At 62.3% G+C, this 16,898-nt stretch overlaps 2 protein-coding genes across 13 annotated transcripts in view; both read left to right on the forward strand.

Moving 5' to 3' along the window:
* ANK1 (ankyrin 1) overlaps nt 1-10,643 on the forward strand; it is a 49,494-nt gene extending 38,851 nt beyond the window's left edge. For 7 of the 12 annotated variants that reach the window (XM_051812075.1, XM_051812069.1, XM_051812072.1 and 4 more), the window contains 12 exons: nt 58-183; nt 265-384; nt 565-649; nt 862-936; nt 1,422-1,553; nt 1,736-1,882; nt 3,546-4,098; nt 4,700-4,958; nt 6,168-6,251; nt 6,505-6,672; nt 6,959-7,080; nt 8,399-10,643. In XM_051812075.1, coding sequence (XP_051668035.1) covers nt 58-183; nt 265-384; nt 565-649; nt 862-936; nt 1,422-1,553; nt 1,736-1,882; nt 3,546-4,098; nt 4,700-4,958; nt 6,168-6,251; nt 6,505-6,672; nt 6,959-7,057 — 1,848 coding nt within the window. In that variant the 3' untranslated portion in view covers nt 7,058-7,080; nt 8,399-10,643. The other 5 variants (XM_051812073.1, XM_051812077.1, XM_051812078.1 and 2 more) reach the window with 5 other exon arrangements.
* A 1,407-nt stretch (nt 10,644-12,050) lies between these two features.
* On the forward strand, nt 12,051-14,580 carry NKX6-3 (NK6 homeobox 3). Its single transcript, XM_051811749.1, has 3 exons — nt 12,051-12,580; nt 13,567-13,736; nt 13,813-14,580. The coding sequence occupies exons 1-3, from the start codon at nt 12,199-12,201 to the stop codon at nt 14,041-14,043; spliced, it is 783 nt and encodes a 260-aa protein (XP_051667709.1). The 5' UTR covers nt 12,051-12,198; the 3' UTR covers nt 14,044-14,580.
* The last annotated feature ends 2,318 nt before the right edge of the window (nt 14,581-16,898 follow it).

The following is a 16,898-nucleotide window of genomic DNA, read 5'->3' on the forward strand; positions in this document are numbered from 1 at the left end:
AGGAGCAGGAGAAGCAGCTCTGCACAGGGTCTGAGCCCGTTTTCTGCTCCCTGCCAGGTGGTAGAGGGGATGCCTTTGCACGTCGAACTCTCAGGGAACCTGGTGCCTGTCAAGAAGGCCACTCAGCCCCGCACCTTCCTCTTCCAGTCCTTCCGGGAGAATCGTCTTGCCATCCCCATCAAGGTAACGTCAGGGTGCAGGACTGGGCAGCACTTGGGGCCCTTGGCTTGTGCCAGGCCACCTAACCGGGCCCTTGTTGCTCAGGTCCGGGACAGCAGCCGGGAAGCCAGCGGCTCCCTGTCCTTCCTGCGCAAAGCCATGAAATATGAGGACCTCCAGCATGTGCTCTGCCACCTGAACATCAGCATACCACCCTGCACCAAGGTCAGTGTCTGCCACTCTGGGAGGGCAGGGGACAGCCCTTGCTGCCAACTTTTCTTCCTCAGCTTCTCCACACGGCCATGCCATGCCCCTCTGTGGCTGTGGGAGAAGCAGTGGTGCCAGGGCAGAGCTGCTGCCCTCTTTCCAAGCTGTTGAGCCCTTGGCTTGTCCCCTCTCTCACAGGGCAGTGGCAGTGAGGAGCGGAGGAGGACCCTGACACCATTGTCCCTGCGGGAGCGGTACAGCATCCTCAGTGAGACCAGTTTTGGTAGGCAGCCAGCTGGGATGGCTCCAGCCCACTCACCACCTGTGCTTGGGCTGCCCGAGTCAGTGGAAAGGCTGGGCTGACCCTGTTGTGCTCACACTCGTGGCAGCTCCCCTTTCCCTGCTGTGCTATGGGGCTGTGAGACCCCCAGGCCAGCACCCCATTCCCCTCCCCGTTCTGTGCAGCTGAAGCTGTGACTCCCTCTTCTCCTCCAGGCTCTCTGAGCAGCACGGACAAGGCAGACCAGAAGATGGTTGACATAGCAGAACAGCTGGGCCTCAGCTGGGCTGGTGAGTCCACCCCTGACAGCTCCGAGGATGCACAGCACTCCTTGGGAAGCTGATGCTTAGGGAAGCTGGAAACAAGGTGCTGGGTGCAGTGACTGTGCTTTGCACTGGGCCCACACTGCGACTGTTCCAGGGCACTGGAGTGAACTTTCCTGCATGTGTCACACACATGGGTACCAGCCCTGTGCTTTGTCACCAGCTGTGTGTGCTGCTGCTGTTCAGGGAGGCCCAGCACTGTCGCTGCAGCCACACACCCACCTGGCAATACCCACACTTGTCCTTATCCTGACACCCTGCCACGCTGGTCACAACCAACCTGGGCAGCAGGGCTTCAACCTCTGCCCCATCCCAGCTCCCACATGTTCTGCTGTGTTCAGTTGTACCCAACAGAGGGTCTCTGCACTGGGCCTGGCTGAGCCCTTCACAGTGTCCCCAGCCTGGTGGTGGGCACCAGAGGGTGTGATACTGAGACGTGGTGTTTTCCCCAGAGCTGGCACGTGAGCTGCAGTTTGGAGTGGAAGACATCAACAGGATACGTGTGGAGAACCCCAACTCCCTTCTGGAGCAGAGCATAGCCTTACTGAACCTCTGGGTCAGCCGAGAGGGCAAGAATGTCAAGAGTGAGTAGTTGTGGTGCCCTGTTACGGGCACAGAGGTGTCCAGGCTGGCTGTGAGCACGCTGGGGGATCGCTGGCTGTGCTTTACAGCACTGGCTCGTGCATTCCTGCCTGCCTGGAGGGTGTGTAGGGCACGGCTGTGTCCTCCCCAGTGAGCAGTTTGTTGACACTGGTTCCCCCTGCAGTGGAGAACCTGTACACGGCGCTGAGGAACATCGACCGCGGCGAGATCGTCAGCGCGCTGGAGGGCTCCGGCCGGCAGAGCCGCAGCCTGAAGGGCGGCTGGCGCTGCACGGACAGAGAATACTCCCTCTCACCATCCCAGATGAATGGTGAGCCCCAGCTTCTGGCAGGGACTGCAGGAGGGCCCCGGGGTCACAGTCTGTGCGCAGAGAGATCGGGGCTGGTGTCTTGCCTGACCAGGTTGCACCTGCTGAGAACTCAGTGGGCACAAGGTGTTGCTGACAGACGTGGCCTCTTCACTGGGGCTTACGCTGCAGGAAACTTGGCCCTGTCCTCCTGCCTTCTCAGAAACTCTCCAGGTGGGGTTGACACGCGTTCCTTATCCCAGTGTGCCAGTGAGAGGTGCCTCTGGCTGTGCAAGCTGAGCAGTAGCCAGGAGCCCGTGGAGCCCTGGCTGTGTGGCTGAGGTGGTGTGTCCGGGCTGGGCCCCAGGCAGAGCGTGCCTGGGTGTGGGGACACAGCCGGGCTCAGCTGCAGCATGTGCCACAGGGAGCAGGCACACTGGACAGGGGCAGGGCTTTGTGCTGCTGCAGCCCTGCACTGTGGCTCTGCCCCTGCAGCGCTGGCTCATCGCTCTCTCCCTCTCTGTCTCTCCCCTTGTTCTGCTCTCTCAAACATGCCACCTAGTGCTGCCAGGTGCGGGCACTCCTGTGGGTCACTTCTTGTCACCTTTCTCCTCTGAGCTCATCCTGGCCTCTCCTTCTCTCATCTTTCTCCACTGCCTGTCTCCACTGTCTCCACCTCAGCTGAGCCCTCCGGGAGCCGCGTCCTGCTCCGGCGACTGCATGTCCAGGGACTGCCCACCCTGGGGGGTGTTGTGCTTGCAGGCAGCCACCCCAGGCCTCCTCCTCCTGCACGGGCTGCTCCTCCCCTGCTGACCCTGCACTGCATGTCCCTGACCGGGCGCCTGCACGGGCTGAGGTGCCCTCTCTGTGCTGGAGGTCCCAGCTGTGCCCCATGCCTTGGCTGTGGCTGGCATTCCCCGGCTGTCTGGGGAACAGAACGGGTTTGTTGCTGGTCTCCAGGGGTGGGAAAAGAGTTGATGGCTCAGAGCGGAAAAAAGCTGAGCAAAGCCACCTGCATGGGTAGGGCTGCCTGGCTTGTCCATACAGATGTGCCTGAGCTGTGCACATGGCCCTGGGTGATGAGGACATAACAACTGCTTGTAGCCCTGGAGAGACCAAGAGGGTTGTAAGGCCCTGGCTGCCTCCTGCAGGGCCTTGGGGGGTTGCATGACATTTACTGGCGTGGTCCTTCCCTGCTCATGGTACTTTCAACCTGCTCCTCTGAGCTGTGGAGAGTGTTTGGCTTTGGGAGTCAGTGTCTGCCAGGCTTGGCCACCTGAACTCCAGGCTAACTGCCAGCCTGCTGATGCTGGATGGGGGCTGTGGGCAGGGACCTGGGGTCTGATGGAGCAGGGTAGCAAAGAGGGCACTGTGTCCTGCAGTGTGGATGGGGCATCGTGTGAACGCCAGGCCAGTCCTCCTCACGGGAGCAGGCAGCCCCAGAGCCTGCCCAGAGCAGCCCCAGGCCTCGAAGGGAGGCATGGCAGCACTCGCAGGGACCATGTGAAGGCAGCTGCTGCTGGGAGCGCGGCCCTGCTCAGCCTGGCCATGGGGGGCTGTGGCATGACCATCGCTGTCCTCGGGGCAGGCATCCCCCAGAGGCTGTTCCCCATTTCCCTGTTGCCCCACTGTGCTTGTGCGTGCGTGGGGCGGCTGCTGGAGACGGTGCCTCTGTCTGCCCATATAGGTTACGCTTCGCTGCAGGACGAGCTGCTGTCCCCCGCCTCCCTGCATTACACACTGCCGTCCCCGCTGCGGGCCGACCAGTACTGGAATGAGGTGGCCATCATGGATGCTATCCCAATGGCTGCCACTGAGCAGGACGCCCTGATGGAGATGTCCGACATGCAGGTGTGGTCCTCGGGGCTCACCCCCTCGCTGGTGACGGCTGAGGACTCCTCTCTGGAGTGCAGCAAGGCTGAGGACTCGGACGCCACGAGCGAAGGCCGCTTCACGGGGCAGCTTCTAGCAGATGTGCATGGCCCAGACCACATGGGCTCTATGGACCTGGTTGAGGATGACACAGTGGACTCAGATGCCATGAATGGCCTGATTGACCTTCTAGAGCAGGAGGAAGGGCAGAGGCCAGAGGGGAAGATGCCAGCCGGTGATCATCAACCAGGGACTGGGGAGCAGGACCCGGAGAGTGAAGTCTCTTTTGTTTCAGTTCAGCAGAAGGTGCAAGCCAGGATCACGACATCACCCACTATTAGACATGCTGTGGAGAAGAGTGCAGAGAGGTACTGCAGCCTGAGCACCAGGGTGACCACGGGAGGGGAGCAGAACTGCTTCGCCAGCTACTGCCCTGTGCTGGGCCAGCTGCAGTGATCTCCCAGCTTTGCTTGCTTCTCTGCTGGTCTCCAGCTCTGGAGCCCGGGCACACGGAGCAGTGGTTGGGCCGAGTGCCTCGTGCACCTCTGGCAATGCTCTGGGGGGGCTCCTTGCAGAGCAGCTGGGAGGGAGCCCAGGCAGACAGGCCCTGCATGTAGGTTGTGCTTACCAGAGCCATCCCAACCTGGGCTGCCTCCTCCCATGTTCCCAGTGGCACTGGGAGCAGCACCCAGTGACGCTCCACAGCATTGCCTTAGACCCTGGCAGCCAAGCTGTGGGGCTGTGGGGTGGGCAGGGAGCATGGCAGGGAGGTGGTCTGTGCCCTTTGTGCATCTGTATCCTGTGCTGCTTCTGCCGGGACCGGCAGTGCCGGGAGGCAGCGCCGGCGGGGTGCGGGCTGTGCCCGTGTGCCTGCGGAGCTCGGCTGGTGCTCGGGGTGCAGCACTCCATGGCAAAGCTGACTGCCTCTCTCTCTCTGTCTCTCTCTCCCTGTCCCTCTCCGGTGCCCAGGCTGAGGGACTGGAATGCAGAAGGCTCCTTTATCTCCTGCCTACAGGACCTGACAGCGGGCTCCTGGCAGGAGGGGGTCACCCGAAGGCTGCTCCCAACGCACACCACGGCCTCCGAGGCACAGGGCCAGGAGCAAGAGCAGGTCCTGGTGCCAGCCGTGGAGCTGATGCGGATCAGCTCTGCAGAGGACAGCGACTGGCAGCCTCAGCACCCCACGGGCGGCTGGCAGGAGGAGGCCCACAGCCGCTTCTTTGGGCAGGTGAGGGTAAGGGCAGGGGACTTGGCCCCGCAGAAGGTGGAGACCCTATGGACAGCCTTGTCTGGAGCCTGCTGCCAGGCCAGGCAGGCAGACCGGGTGCTAGCTCTGCAAATCTCCTGGCACAGCTCCTGCCCCTAGGGGTGCCTCTCAGCCCAGAATAGCCTGCTGTGCCTGACACCTGAGACCTTGCTCTCCATTTATAACCCAGTCACCCTCTCTGACTGCTTCCTTATTGAGTATCTGCCCTGGCCGCTGGCCCATCAGCCTGCTGGAGCCAGAAATAGAGCTGGTCTGGGGGCCAGGCTTGGGTGGTGGGCACGATGGCATGGTCACACAGAACCAGCAGGTACAAGGTGAGGGCGAACACCTTTCCCCAGCCAGGGCACGCAGAGCCATCCCGGCAGCACGGTCAGGCTTGGAGGTGGCTGCTCAGCTCTGCAGAGTGAGTCTCCTGAGTCACGGGTGATTCCAATGACATCCCAGAGCCCTGGCTCCTGCCCAGGGCTTCCTTTGCCCTGTGACAGAGGGACTGCACGTTGCCCTCCCACCGCAGTCAGGAGGACAGGCCGCTGGCAGGCGGGCGGAGAAGAGGGACAGAGCTGTCCCGGTCCCTGCCTGGCTGGGGCATCCCGGCCCCATGACTTTGAGAGGAGCTGCGAGCGCAAAGGACAGCGCAGCTGCCCGCTCCCTTCTCGCCGCCCCCCGCCAGCCGAGCTCTGGTTACAGGCGCGTCCCGCAGGGCCGGGCAGACCCGCAGCGACCCAGCCCGGGGCATGGCCGCGCTCTGACGGCGGGCGCGGACCCGCGGGGGCAGGATGTGGGCTCTGCTGGCCCAGCTGCTGATCGCGCTGGTGCTGCTGGCGTTCTTCCTGGTCAGCTGCCAGAACGTCATGCACATCGTCAGGGGCTCCGTCCGCTTCCTGCTCACACACGCCCACCGGGAGCTGGACAAGGAGCTCGGGGAGAGCCCGGGGCTGGCGGACGATGAGGAGGCTCTCTCCGCCAGAGTCGTCCGCCGGCGCGTCCTCGTGAAGGTAACGAGCAGGGAGCCGAGAGAGCAGCCCCGGGGCAGATGCGGAGGAAGGCAGTGACGGGGCAGGGCAGGGGGGAGCCGCAGGCTGTGGGGTGCGTGTCAGGTGTACTGTTCTGCCTGCGAAGGGACTCCCCTCACCCGCCCCAAATGCCCTGATCTCCCTCCTGTTGCTGCAGGGGAACGAAGTCCTTCATCTCCCTGGAGAGCAGGTGACCGAGGAGCAGTTCACAGATGATCAAGGCAATATAGTCACCAAGAAGGTGAGTGATCAGGGGCAAGATATGGACAAGGGCACGCAGAAACCTTTCTTCTGTCCCCTCCACCCGGCTGCCCTGTTCCTCCCTGCAGCCCAGGGGTCCATGCAGGGCACTTGTGTCCTGCTGTCTTCAGTTACGGCACTTCTGCAGCTCGTGGGATGGAGGCTGCCACGTGCACTTTAGGGCCAGGCTGGGTGAGGAGGGAGGCATGGTGTCCTGGAGCTAGCTGTGACACCGGCTGTGTGGGTCTCCACAGATTATCCGGAAGGTGGTGCGTCAGCTGGGCCCTGGTGACATGGGTGACAGGCAGGAACAGGAGGAGCTGATTCTGGAGGGCTCCCTGCGGGAGCCCCAAGACCTGGAGGCTGAGGATGATCACTTCATGAAATACTCCTTCTTGCACCGGGATGGTCTGGGGGCCAAGGTACAGTGTGGCTCTTAGCCCTGCTTTGCAGGCAGCCTGCCCGGGCCAGCACCACCTCTGCAGTACTCTCAGGCTTTGGGATTATGCCACCCTCTGTCCTTTCTTCTGCCCTGCTCTCCTCTCCTGTTTCCCCTCTAAGAATTCCAGGGGCAAATCTTGCCCACTGCCCTGTCTTCTTGCTTGGTGTCTTCTGCCAACTGACTCTGCCTTTCCCTCTCCTGTCCTCTTCTGTGTGTCTGTCTTCACCCGGGTGATGTCCTGCTCCCTGCCCCTGCGGCTCCCTCAGGAGGAGGTGCGAGTGCGTGTCCCGAAACCAGAGGTCTCCGGGGGCAGGATGGGGGCTCAGATAGTGAAACGAGCCAGCCTGAAAAGGGGGAAGCAGTGACCCCTCAAATGGCCTCTTTTGAGGTAACCCCACCTTTGCTCTTCCTTCTGCCCGTGCTGCTGCCTGCACCGAGCTGCTGGTCGTGCACATTCTCCTGGGGAAGTGTAACATGGCTGTGCCCAGCTCTTGGCCTGCAGAGAGGGGTTGCTGTACTGCAGCAAAGTGCTGAGGGTGGGCAGTGGGGTGCCCCTGCTGCTGACCTGCTCCTGGGTGCTGTGGGCACAGGGTGCCTCGATGCCTCAGCCAGCTGTGTGCACAGCACCCCACTGCAGCCACAGTGAGGGGCACTGAAGCCAGGATGGGGGTGCAGGCCATGGCAGGGTGCTGCTGGTGGATGGCAGGGCAGTAGGGATGCAGGAGTGGCAGGTGCAGGAACATGACCCTTGTAGGGCTGAGGCAGAGCCCCTGCCTTTGGCCTGGGACATTTCTTCCATTGATCCGCAGCGTGAGCTCAGAGTTATTCCCTGCTCCCCCTGCCTTCCTTGTGGGGTGGGTCTGGAGCAGGCTGAGGCAGGGTGCTTGGCACAGCACACTTGGGCAGCTGCATCACTGTGCTCTGCACACTCACCTCATCAGTGCAGTGCTGGGGAAGGTGTTGCAGGAGTGCTCCCCAGCTGCCCAGCACTGCCTGGGCCTGGGAGGAGGCTGCTCAGCAGGGGCAGTTGGTCCTCTGCTCTACATGCATGGGTCTGTCTGTGCTCCCTCTCCCTGCTCTCTCCACTCTGTTAGCGGGCTCTCTGTGGGTGTGTGACAGTGAAGAGGCTTGTGCTTGTGAGCACAGGTTCATGCAGACCCATCCCCATCCTTTCCATCTGCCCCACTCCCCAGACAGTCCCTGGCTCTGCCTCTCTCTGGGGCACTGCTCCTGCTGCTTTGCTTTTGCTGTTTTCTGTCATGTGTCAAAGTGGCCCAGAGTATGTATGGGGGATGTATGGGGTCTTCCTCACTGCTGGGAGAGTGGGGTGCAGTCAGTCACCCCAGTTGAGGCTGGGGGCTCAGGGCTGGCCTCCTCCATCCTAGAGCCTAGAGCAGCCCTGCCAGCTCCTTCCCAGTGCCATGTTGCTGTTGGTGCTGCTCAGCCCCTGCTTGCTGTTCTCTCACCAGTGCCATCTGTGTCACTGCTCCTGGTTCCAGGCAGGCCACTTACTGGGGCTCTGTCACCGTCTCTCTGATGCTCCCCAAAACTTGTCTTGTGGTTGCTGGGCAGAATGGGTGCATGTGGGCTGAGCACAGCGTGCAGAAGGGGCTTCCCAGCCACGTGCCTGGCTGCCCTCAGCCTTTCTCCTGGCTGTGCCACCACGAACGCCCGGTAACCCCATCTCTCTGTACATGTCTCTCCAGGATCGCACCTCAACACCAAACCACTGAACTCCACACACGTTCTGACACATACCTGAGAAGAGAGGAGAGGAGAGCAGAGAGTGGAGGGGAGCAGGGCTGGCTGTACATGTTTCTATAGGCTAATGGCATGATTTCTGTATGAGACATACTTACCGTCCTATCCGCATGACTGACTGACTGCAAGACGCATGAGCTACAGTACTTCAAACTGACGGGGCCTCCGTCCCTGCCCCGCTGCTGCCAGGAGCCCAGGGACAGCAGCACACACCAGGGGCACCATCTCAGCTCCTCTGCGAGGCAAGAGCTGGACTAGAAGACAGCGAGGGGGAAGGAGATTCCACCCTCGTGTGATTGCGTGTGTAGATGCATCCCCCCGTCCATGCTCCGGCTGCAGGAGGGAAGCTGGGGCAGCATGGCACTGCTCACCACGGGAGGAGAGGTGCTTGGCCCCCCCAGTGCCTCTGCTGCCTCTGCTGGACTCGCTTCTCATCCCTCTCAGTGAGTGCTGGGTTTTGGGGAGGGCAGCAGTGGCAGGGGGTGTGAGGGGAGGCTGCAGGGCTGCCCTGGGCAGAGGGACGAGTGCAGGGCTGCCCTTCCTCTCCCCAGCACGTGCAACGTCTCCTGCCAGGGCAGGGCTCTGGGCTGAGCACTGAGCTCGTTACTTGTGTTGAAAGTGTAAACTGTACAGCAATCAGCCTTGTGTATATGAACCGATAAATACTATGCAAACCCCTAGGGACACTCTAGCAGTATGTACAAAGCACTAACAGCTCTGCTCCCAAATACCTCTTCAGGCTGCAGGACAGGCAAAACCTCTGGAGTGTGTGAGCAGCTCTGGTGAATGGAGCAGGGAGGCTACAGCAGTGAGAGGGTCTGCCCCTGCCCTGTGCTCCTCTGCCTGAGCCTGGCCCCTTCCTGGCCTGAAGAGGGGGGCCTAGAGGTGCAGTCCCGTGGGTCTGTCCGTGGTGCAGCCCCAGTTTGTGTTGGTTCCAGCTGGGTTGAAGCTGTAGGCCTGTGTTGAGGTGCTTGGGGCCCATGGAGGATGAGTAGTGAGGCAGAGCAGGGGGTGCTTGTGCCACGCATGGGGTCGTGCCTAGCTCTACTCAGCACAATATCTGCTCAGGAGATGAGCCAGGAGCTGGCAGGAGCCAGCAGCCCTGCACTACGCACCCCAGGCAAGGGCTCTGCAGGGACCCTGGCCTACCTGCAAGGGAGGATATAGCCCAGTGACCCCTGGATGCTGACCCTCCCGGGACCAATCCCAGAGACATGGGGGCTGCTGCCCCAGTAGCAGCATTTTGGCCAAGGGGAAGGTGCTGTGGCAGCAGCCCGAGCCCAGAGGTCACCCTGGGGCCGGGGCAGCTGCTCTGGCAGGAGAGCAGCACTGGGCAGAGCTGCCCAGGTAGCTCGGGGGTGGGCAATGGATTGAACCTGTTGCAATATTGACCCCAGGAGTGCAGGATGCAGGTGGTGGCAGTAGGTCCCAGGTCCCCAACCCTGTCCTTTACCTGACTGACGTGGGGGCCTGGCCTTTGTAGCACAGTGGTATGGAGACCCCCTGCTCTTTCCCCTGGAGGTGGCCATGGCCCTGCTTTGCAGAGTCTGAGCTTGCTCTCTATGGCCACGTGCAGAACGAGCCCACCTCCAGCTTCAGGCCATGTGATGGTGGCCTCGGCAGGGCAGCCCTGCCTCACAGTGGGTGCACATCTGCTGGGAGAGCCCCTGGCTGCCCTGCAGCCACGAAGAAGCCTCACTGCAGCAAAGCAACTGACCCAGCTTAGCCTTGGAGAGCAAAGCAGCCCCTTCCCCACCCCAAAGTTGAGCCATATAGGCACAGTCTCTCCATCCATCACCCTCGCTGCGTACAGTAACCTCCCTAGACCCACTGCGACAGCTGACTCCGTAGCATCACCATAGAGTTGTGTGTGGGTCCAGTGCTTTGGCCTTGTGTATGCCGTAGGGAATGTGCTGTGCTGAACCGTGCCAGGCACCTGCAGTGACATTGCTTCGCGCTCAGATTGCTTGTAGGGCTGGTAGGGGGAGGCTGCACCCAACATTGAGCCTAGAGAATGCTGCAGTCTGCACACTAGAAGCTTTTTAGAGTTTTAAAAATTACTTTTATTTTCTTTTTTTAATTGTTATGAAAACAAGCCTTTTGGATCTCCCTGTCTTAGCCCCTGATGTATAGATCATTTCCCTGTACACCAGCTATCGGACTATGAATTAATAAAGAAACCAACACAGACCGTGTCTTGTCTCTGCTCTTCCAAAGGTGGGGGAAGGTGGAGACCCCGGGGGGGTCCCTTCTGCCCGCACCCCCGTGGCGGTGGCAGCTCTTCGTGCCCTGCGGTTCGCGGGGAATCCGAAGGGAGCAGGACCGGGTGCCCTCCGAGCGGCCTCTGCCGCGGTGGGTGGGGTGGAAGCGGCAGCGCGGCCGGAGCCGGCGGTGCCCCCATCGCTGCGGGCGGTGTCCCGGGGGCAGCGGGAGCCCCGGCTCGCCCGGCGCTGTCCAGCGTCCGCTCCGCCCCGCGCTCCGGCCCCGGATCCCACCCCGTCCCGTGTTCCGTCCCTCTATCCCGACCCTGTATCCCATTCCCGTATCCCGTTGTTATATCCCGTCCCGTGCCCGTATCACCGTATCCTGTCCTGTCCCGTACCGTGCCCGCATCCCCATATCCCCGTACCCCATCCCTATATCCTTGTACTGTGTCCCTATATCCCATCCCTATACCTCCGTACCCCATCCCCATACCCCATCCCTATATCCCTGTATCCCTATATCCCTGTATCCCTGTATCCCTGTATCCCTGTATCCCTGTATCCCTGTATCCCTCTATCCCTGTATCCCTATATCCCTGTATCCCTCTATCCCTATATCCCTGTATCCCTGTATCCCTCTATCCCTCTATCCCTATATCCCTGTATCCCTCTATCCCTATATCCCTGTATCCCTCTATCCCTATATCCCTGTATCCCTATATCCCTATATCCCTGTATCCCTATATCCCTGTATCCCTATATCCCTGTATCCCTGTATCCCTATATCCCTGTATCCCTCTCTCCCTCTCTCCCTCTATCCCTGTATCCCTGTATCCCTCTATCCCTCTATCCCTGTATCCCTGTATCCCTGTATCCCTCTATCCCTGTATCCCTGTATCCCTATATCCCTGTATCCCTGTATCCCTCTATCCCTCTATCCCTATATCCCTGTATCCCTATATCCCTGTATCCCTCTATCCCTCTCTCCCTGTATCCCTGTATCCCTCTATCCCTGTATCCCTGTATCCCTCTATCCCTGTATCCCTCTATCCCTGTATCCCTCTATCCCTCTATCCCTCTATCCCTGTATCCCGCATCCCATCCCGTCCCCGCCGCCGTTCAAAGCGCAATTTATCTGGGCGGGGCCAACGCGCGCGGCCCGCGCGGCGCAGCCAATGGCGGACGAGGCGGCCGCGGCCCGGCCAATGGGAGCGCCGTCCGCGGCCGGGCAGCCAATGGGAGCGCGCTATGCTAATGAGCCCGGCTTTATCAGAAATGTTGGCGCTGCCCGGGCCGAGCGGAGGGTCCGGGGCCGGACCTGCGCGGGGCACCGGGCCCTGCCCAGCCCGCCCTGCCCGCCCCGCCCCGCCCTGCCCTGTCCAACTTGCCGGCCCTGCCCGGCCCCGCGCGGTCCCCGCGCCACCCGGCACCCCCGGCCACGCCGGGCCCCGGGGGCCCAGTAGCCCCCGGGCCAGTGGGAATGGGCGAGCCGTCGCACCTCCAGGGGTCCGGGCTCTGACGGCCGCCTCGGTGCCGGAGCCATGGACGCCAACCTGCCGGGCACCTTCCTCCTCAACGGCCCCTCGCTGGGCCCCTTCCCCGAGGCCAAGGCGCCCGTCTGCCAGTACTCGGTGCAGAGCTCCTTCTACAAGCTGGGTCCCCCCGGGCTGGGCGCCCAGCTGGCCGCGGGCACCCCCCACGGCATCTCCGACATCCTCGGCCGGCCCGCGGCGACGCCCAACAGCGGCCTCTTGCCCGGGTACCCGCACGCGGGCGGATTTAACGGACTGAGCTCCCCGGGAGTCTATTACGGGCCCCAGGTGGGCGCCCTCCCCAAGGCTGGCGGCGAGTACCTGCCGCGGGGCCGGAGCTGCTGGGCCGAGGCGGCCCCGGCGTGGCGGGGCGGGCGGCAGTGCGGCGGCCGTAAGTACCGGGCCGGGGGCGGGCGGGGGTGCGGGGGTGCCCGCAGAGCCCGGGCCCGTCGGCACCGGGGCAGAGACGTGGGGCGGCTGCCCGGGCTGCTTCTTGTCCGTCACCCTGCACGAGGCACGGCGGGTCTGCCCCGGGGCGGTGGGAAGGGCCGCGATGCCAAAGGCTGCTGGACCTCCAACTGTCACAGAAGTTTCGGCTCAAGAGCGGGGGCAGCTCCAATGACAGAAATTAACTCTTTGCCCCCAGGCAGCCACAGCTGGCACGGACAGGCAGAGCACTCTGGCTCACTGATCCTCCTTTGCTCCAGCAGCATCACTGGGGCCAGTGCCTGGTCCAGCTCGGTGCAGAGACAGGCAGGATGGCACACAGAGACAGGCAGGATGGCTGGCTGCGGACTGGTAGCACTGCCTGCCTGGTGGAGAGCTGGCAGGGGAACTGCAGAGCATGGTGCTGCTCTCCCAGAGGGTGGGTGGGATGAGTGCACCAACAACGAGGAGTTCCGTGAGGCTCTGGGCCAGGGCCAGGGTCCCATTCCACCCTCTCCAGGTGATGCTTTTGGAACAGACAGGTCAGGCAGCTCGGCCATCCGCTCCTGGCACAGCTATGAGCTGATGACCAGCTCTGCTTGTCTTCTGTCCTGCGTCCTGCAAGGTGTGGGGTGTGGGGGCACAGTGTTCCAGCGCTGCGTGGCTCTGGAGTCCTGCACTGGTGGCAGCGACCCTTCCCCTCTCAGCACAACCACCCAGTGCTGTCCTCGAGCAGGAGCTGCACAGCCTGGCTCTGGCACAGCGTCAGCTCAGCCCTCCTGGGACGGGGCTGAAGCCTTCAAGCCAGAATACGGTTTTAATTTGGAGGGCAGCCGGTGTGGGGGGACTCTGTGGGCACTGAGGGCTGGTGCCGTGCTCAGGAGAAGGGGAGAGCTGCCCAGGGCCGTGGGCTGCAGAGAGCTCACCTGCTTCTGTCCTCCTCTCCTGCAGCCCCTGCTCACCTGGCTGACAGCATCCACAAGAAGAAGCACACGCGTCCCACCTTCACAGGGCACCAGATCTTTGCTCTCGAGAAGACTTTTGAGCAGACCAAGTACTTGGCAGGTCCGGAAAGAGCACGGCTGGCCTATTCTCTCGGCATGACTGAGTCCCAGGTGAAGGTGAGTGCTGGTCCCTGCATGGCACGGGGTGCTCAGTGTGGTGGCTGCTCACCGAGCTGGGCCCGTGGGGCGACAGGTCTGGTTCCAGAACCGACGGACCAAATGGAGGAAGAAGAGCGCCCTGGAGCCCTCCTCATCCTCGCAGCGGGCGGGGGGCTCTGGTGGAGAGCGGGCGGCCTCTGAGACCGAGGATGATGAGTACAACAAACCCCTGGACCCCGACTCAGATGACGAGAAGATCCGGCTGCTGCTGAGGAAGCACCGCGCGGCCTTCTCGATGCTGGGCTTGGGCTCACACAGCGGCTGAGCGCGGGCACAGCCGGCCCCTCGGGGCTGGGGGGACACTGGCCTGGCCACCCCCATCCTGCTGGGGGGACTGCCCTCCCCGGCAGGCTGTCAGAAGGGGCAGCTGCCGGCGGGACGGGGATCGTGGCTCGCAGGGCTGGGGGCAGCACGTGTGGGCAGTGTCAGGCAGTGGTGTCGGCACTGATGAAATAAAGGTCCCGGTCAAGTCCAAGCACTTGTTTCGTGGGTGTGGGGTCCAGGGTGGCCCTGTGAGACTGGGCCAGAGAAGGGTCAGGGATAGGATATGTGGGGCAGGGTCTGTGTGCCGGGCAGGGGCTGTGCTGTGGTGCTGTGTGTGGGGCAGGAAGAGCCTACAGGAGCAGGGCAGCCCTGGGGACCTTTCCCAGGGTTTGCCGTGGTTTGGGTGTGCACCAGCAGCAAGAGGTGCTGGTTCAAAAGTCACTCGTTGGGGCCTCTTATTGGAACCTCTTAGCGGCAAATAAATATCATTTATCTTGGCCTGTGAGTGAGAGCCCATTCACCTGTCGGGGCTGCAGGATTGATGTGGCGTCAATGGCCCTGCTGTGTTTGCCTGCCAGCCTGGTGGGTCCCCCCCTCCGTGCTGCAGCCCCGTGCAGTGGGGGCTGCACATCCACACCCGTGGGCCTGCACACCCCCTGCTCTGGCTGCCCAGGGCTCAGCCCCTGCGTGCCAGTGGTGGGTGCTGTGCAGGGCTGACCATCCCCAGGTGTCAGAGGGGCTCCTGCTGGCACAGGCACAGGGCTGGGGGCCCGGCAAGTTTGGCAGTTGTTCAGCCAAGAGCCAATTCAGTGCCAGCCAGGTGTGAGCAAATACATGGTCTGTGTCTTGGGAGGAAATCGATAGGAGATAAGGTGCTGCCGGCCCATCAGGCACTGATTAGCGGGGTGGCACAGGCACGGAAGGGGCAGGCACAGGGAAGGGATGTCCTTTCCTGCGGCCCCAGGCAGTACCTGTGCCAGGCTGGTGGCCAAGTCCACGCCTGGGACAGTTGAAGGCCCTGAGCCCCAGCCTTGTGGTGTGTGGCTGCAGACCACGGCTATGCAACCCTCCTGCCCAGGCCCCAAGGCCCACACGGGGCTGCGAGTCCTCTCCAACCTGTCACTGGGCTGGGGGTACTTTGCCAGGAGCCCTGACTGCCCGGCAGCACTTTTCCAGGGCTCAGGAGATATTCTCCCTGCACAGGTGCCTGTCCAGCTCCTCAGCGAGCACAGGGCTCGTCACGCTGCCCCCTCAGCCACGCAGCCCCTCCACTGCCTTCATGGGGCAGGTGCCAGGAGGTTGAGGGGCAGAGCCAATGGACCCTTTGCAGGGATGTGGGATGCCAGGTCCCACGGCAGCGTGGTGCCCGGGGCTGGTGGCAGGGCTGGGAGAGGCACATCACTGTCTGTGGGCAGAGCCAGTGCTCAGCAGGAGCAGGTTCCACACGGTGAGAGAAGTGAGGGGCTGCTGTCGGGATATTTTTTTAACATTTTCTAAGCTGCCCAGCGTGGCTGACAATTTTTAATGTACTAACTGCCTGGTCCAGTGAGCTGATTAATTGGTGCTGTGGAGATCAATACAAAACAGAAAATTAAAACAATTTTAAAGTGATTAAGTAGTTTAACACCTGTCTGATGCCACGTCAGAGCTAGGAGACAAATAAAGCAAGTGGCAAAGGGCCTGCTGTAGCCAGGGAGAGTGACAAATGGCTGCCACAGCCTGGCTGCCCCGTGCATCCCCGCAGCCAGACAGGACCCCAGCAGTGCTGCTCCGAGCAGGGCCCAGCCCGCTGGCCAGGACCAGCCCCTCTCCTTGCCCCCCTGCCCTCCGTGGCTCCCGTGGCCCAGCAGAGCGGTGCCCCCGCAGCGCTGGGGGCTCGATGGGGTGAGCAGAGCGGTCAGCAGTGACCACAGCTCTGCCCACGCCGTGCCTGGCGCTGAGCAGCCCCTGGCTGTGCGGGCAGAGCCGGGAGCCGGCGGCGCCGGGGGTGCGAGCACAGGCAGGGCAGCCTGGCAGGCAGATGGATGGCAGCTCCGCTTCAATTCCGCATCCCTTTTCTCCCAGACAAACCCCGTCGGATTTTCATAAATCAAAGCGCCACACTGTTTAATAAAAATTTATTGACTTACAAGTGATTATTTATCAAAAGGCCATTAATAGCGGCTCTGGGAATGATGTGCTACTGGGTGGTGCATGGAGACTAATAGCAAATCAATGCCAGCATCCGGGCAGAATGCATATGAGAGCCCCGGGCCCCCGCGGGGTGCGCGGCGGCTGCAGCCCGAGCCCGCAGCCCCTGCCCCGCCGGCCGCCCAGAGCTCCCCCCCCGGTTATTTATCGCTTACAAATGAAATGATCGATACTTTTAATCTAGAGCTAAATTTATTAACTTTCTCATCGGAGAGAGACATATTGACTGGGGGCATGGGGTGGGAGAGCCGAGCAAAGATGGATGTGTGCCTCCTAACCCGTCCAGCTCCCTGCCTGCTGCCGAGCGGCCTGGGTGCTGCTGGGGACGGTCCCCGAGCACGGTGGAGGTCCTGCAGAGCTGGGGAGGGCTCTGCACATCACCACGGCCTCAGGGACAGGGCACCCAGCTGTGGGCAGGAGACCTGTGGGCACCTGCAGCTGGGTCCCTACACGAGGTCACGGTGGGGGCATGGGAGGCCTGGCCCGGGTAGAGCCCTGCCCACACTGTGCAGCAGCATCTGCGCGGCCTGAAGGCAATGCCCATCCCTGCCCAGCCCTGGAGAGTGCTCGGGAGCAGCTGCTGGCTGGGGAGGGGTGAAGGAGACCCCAGAGACCCTGCCCGGGCAGCAGGGACAGGCAGCAATGTCCACGTCCCCAACTCAGGGC

Source organism: Manacus candei, unplaced genomic scaffold (genome assembly GCF_025592945.1).
Source record: "Manacus candei isolate 608988 ecotype Guabito, Panama unplaced genomic scaffold, ASM2559294v1 h1tg000084l, whole genome shotgun sequence".
Classification (NCBI taxonomy): domain Eukaryota; kingdom Metazoa; phylum Chordata; class Aves; order Passeriformes; family Pipridae; genus Manacus; species Manacus candei.

Excerpts from the sequence above, each read along its gene's own strand:
- NKX6-3 (XM_051811749.1), top strand. The coding sequence starts at position 12,199 with ATGGACGCCAACCTGCCGGGCACCTTCCTCCTCAACGGCCCCTCGCTG. Across the intron at positions 12,581-13,566 it reads CGGGCGGCAGTGCGGCGGCC|CCCCTGCTCACCTGGCTGAC; the intron begins GTAAGTACCGGG and ends CCTCTCCTGCAG. Across the intron at positions 13,737-13,812 it reads TGACTGAGTCCCAGGTGAAG|GTCTGGTTCCAGAACCGACG; the intron begins GTGAGTGCTGGT and ends GTGGGGCGACAG.